The sequence below is a fragment of the Trachymyrmex septentrionalis genome, unplaced genomic scaffold, assembly GCF_001594115.1.
Source record: "Trachymyrmex septentrionalis isolate Tsep2-gDNA-1 unplaced genomic scaffold, Tsep1.0 scaffold59, whole genome shotgun sequence".
Classification (NCBI taxonomy): Eukaryota; Metazoa; Arthropoda; class Insecta; order Hymenoptera; family Formicidae; genus Trachymyrmex; species Trachymyrmex septentrionalis.
This window is the reverse complement of record NW_017305767.1, coordinates 1105554-1108902: the sequence shown is the minus strand read 5'-3', so window position 1 is coordinate 1108902 and position 3349 is coordinate 1105554. Positions and strand designations below refer to the sequence as shown.

At 38.2% G+C, this 3349-nt stretch overlaps 1 protein-coding gene across 2 annotated transcripts in view; it reads right to left on the bottom strand.

Moving 5' to 3' along the window:
• The window catches only part of LOC108752200 (MOXD1 homolog 2), a 233638-nt gene that overhangs the window by 108479 nt on the left and 121810 nt on the right, over positions 1–3349 (bottom strand). For both annotated transcript variants that reach the window (XM_018492876.1, XM_018492875.1), the window contains exon 2: positions 684–964. In XM_018492876.1, coding sequence (XP_018348378.1) covers positions 684–935 — 252 coding nt within the window. In that variant the 5' untranslated portion in view covers positions 936–964. The remainder of the gene's footprint in view (positions 1–683; positions 965–3349) is intronic.

Genomic DNA, 3349 nt, shown 5'->3' with positions numbered 1-3349 from the left:
CACCCCCCCCCCAGGCACTTTGCGTACACAAATAGGACGTTGGCGTGGTTGATTTAAATATCAGTGGGCTTCAATGTGAATGCTCTATGCGGTAACAATTTCCATTTGTAGCTCTCTGTGTGTCCGAAACAGAAATCAACAGCATAGGAACGGTATATAGGAATGTAGGTAATTTCTATTAAAGTGATATAAATTGTGTAGCGAATGATAAATTTCGTATCGGCGGCCTTGTTAAAAAATTATTTTTAATAAACGAAAAAAAAAAAACTGTAGTCCTTTAACGGATTAATTTTTAAAAGTGTAAATTTATGAATAAAATCATATTTTTGTTTTTTTACGCATTTTAAATAATTCTTTATTTCGACAGAAATTTAATTTCCGTTATTTTATTAAACTAATATATTCCATGTTAAAACTTCAAAAGCTGCGGAATGGTTGTTTTTTTTTTTTTCATACGATTTCTCATCAGAGATGCTGCACCGGATTGCTATGTTTTTAGACACACTTGATGTAGATTGGATCATCGGTTTTTTTTTTTTTTTTTTCCCCCGAATCGTGACGCGCGAGAGTGCACATCTATTCTTTAGTACAGCCACGCGAGATGAAAGAAGAATGAGACCGTGCTGGTGACCGTAAGAAATCAGATATTACCTGATACACGGATATAATAAAAGGATACTCACCTGAAGGTGAACCTGACCATTGTTATCAACCCATCCAATGACCATGTCAGCCCCGGCGCGGCCATCGTCCTTCGTGAAACCGAGCCCGACGTAGCCGAGGGTCTTCACCTGGATCTCGAATGTAACGTCCTTCTCATCGGGCGTCCAGAGCACCAAGAAATTGTTGTCCAGGACAGCACTGTGCTTCCATTCGACGGAGACGACGCCGTTGATGACGAGCAAAAGAAGGAATGTACCGACCGCAGTCTTCATCTTTCCGTGCGGTGTGCTGCTCAAAACATCTGAAACAGGAGCGATGCATACCTGAAGCATACTGTCTTATTTACGGAGGTAATTTATGCTACTTAGAGATGTAATCCGCTTAATGGATAAGAGAACGAGGAATAATGTTTATTCACATAATGTATTCCGCATATTACGAGGCAAGATACTCTCCGAGTTTCGCCAAATGCGGAATTTCATACAAAATTAAACGATTACGGATGACGTTCGCTGCATCATTAACAATAATATAAACTGAAATTATTAAACATGATTTACCGTTTGATAAAAAGACATGCTGCTCGTTTAAAGCTTTTATCGTTTAAAGCATTATATATATATATATATATATAAAATGAAAAGTTTAATAAATCTCTACTGTAAAATATAATTTTGTATCATTAAACGTTTTCGAGAAATAGCACGGTAATACAATAAAATGCTAAATGTAGAGAAACAATGTATACGGTGCAGTTGGTTGCATTTTCAAAGATAACAGAACCGTTGAACTTTCAAATGAGTGCAATATTGAACGTGTGGATATTTTTCTTTGCTATTGCAATAGTTGTGTGCTTCGTGTCATCGTTATTGCCCATTACTTACGCAACGAACGGTTTCGGAGATATCAGCTGTGTTTAAACCGCTGAAATGATCACTGGTGCATGCTGTGTATTTGCGCATCTTGCACACAGCCCTTGCTTTCTCACATAACTCGCACGATAGTCGTACGCATCGTGTTTTATCGTCCTTAAGCACAGGTAATGTAGCAGCCATTTACGCTTGCGCTCTGCTTGACGCTCCGTTTCAACCTCTTTGCGGTTCACTTCGTTCGTTTTTCACGCAAAAATACCGTACATCGCGCCAGACGGAAAATAGGACTGCTTAAATTAGTCTTGTACAAAGATACGTTTCAAAGCTATATTTCAAATTCTGTCTCGTGTAAAAAAAATCATTTTCTGCTGTGTCTAAATTTGTATACACGGGAAGAACGATTTTGTTGAAATATCTCAAATTACTGGATACAGATCTGAAAGTAATATTATTGGAAACCATCCAAAATAATGTTGGAAACTAAAAAATAATGAGCAATGTGCGGCAAAAAAATTTTGATATTCTAGCAGTTAAAATTTCCAATAAAATTACTTTGACGATCGAGCAAAATTATTTTTAGGATCTGTATCCAGCATAATTTTGGCTCTTTCGATAAAATCGCCCTTTCCGATGTATGTATTACATATTTACACTTACATATATAAACACATATATAATATTATTTCGATTAAATACAATAAACTTAAATAACATTATTAAATGCAGTATATTTTTTGAGACCGTAAAGTGAATAAATTCCGATAAATCGGAAATAAAGATATTCTAAACGGACAAGCCGGATCTTTAATGTTTGAATAATTTCGTGTAAATTTATATATTATCCAATACTGTAAATTACTGAATTTAACTTTCAGTTTTCAAATGCAATCCTAACAAAACTGGAGCAGTGATATTACAAACTAAAATGGACGGGTAATTAATCATATTAATGCTCACAGATATATCTCTAGAAGACATTAATAAATAACATTATCATACACAATGAATCGAAAACATCAATAAAAAATGTATATAGCGCTTATTGTAAAATATTACGATCGTTACTCGAATCTCGTATCAAGAGCGTATCAAGTAAAATATGCGGAATGATCGGAAATCTCGTTTCCACGTCTCGTAAATCTCGTCGATTTTCATGAAGAATTTTCGTGAGCGAAATATTAAGAACGCGTGTATTAAAACACCATTAAAAAGAGAAGTATCAACGGTATTACGACGTCCAACTCGTTTTAACCGTCAACCGGAGTAATGCTTATATTCATAGCGCGGAAACATATCCAACCGGAGTAAGCCGTCTGCCTCGTTTTCCCAAGCAGAAATACTCATAAATAACGATCAACGTCACGATTAATTTATCCTCACGCCGGCGCGCGGTGGTCGCTGCTCGCTATTGCATTTTCAAGAATCAGACAGGGCAAGCTTAATGGACCGCCATTCAACGTAGACATTATCGCCGATTCCCCGATAAAAATACTATTGACCTCTTTATCGGCGATAACGCTTTTGTTTCTTCGGGCATAACGACGGACACGAGGCGGAGCAACGAGGGAGAGAGAGCTTCGAGGGGGAAACGCGAGAAAATTAAGTTTCCGGCGGAATGAATCCGCGAACAAAGAGAATTTCTCGTTTTACCGCGCGCGTGTCTCGAAAAAAAGGATGGGCCCGGATTGAGGTCGGCGGGATAGCCGCGCTCACCGTTTATTTTGCATTTTCAGCAATCAGGCACGTTCCACGGGGGGGAAGGAGGGGGCGGGGCGGGGAGGCGGGGGAGGGGGGGGCAAGGCAATTTGGACCTG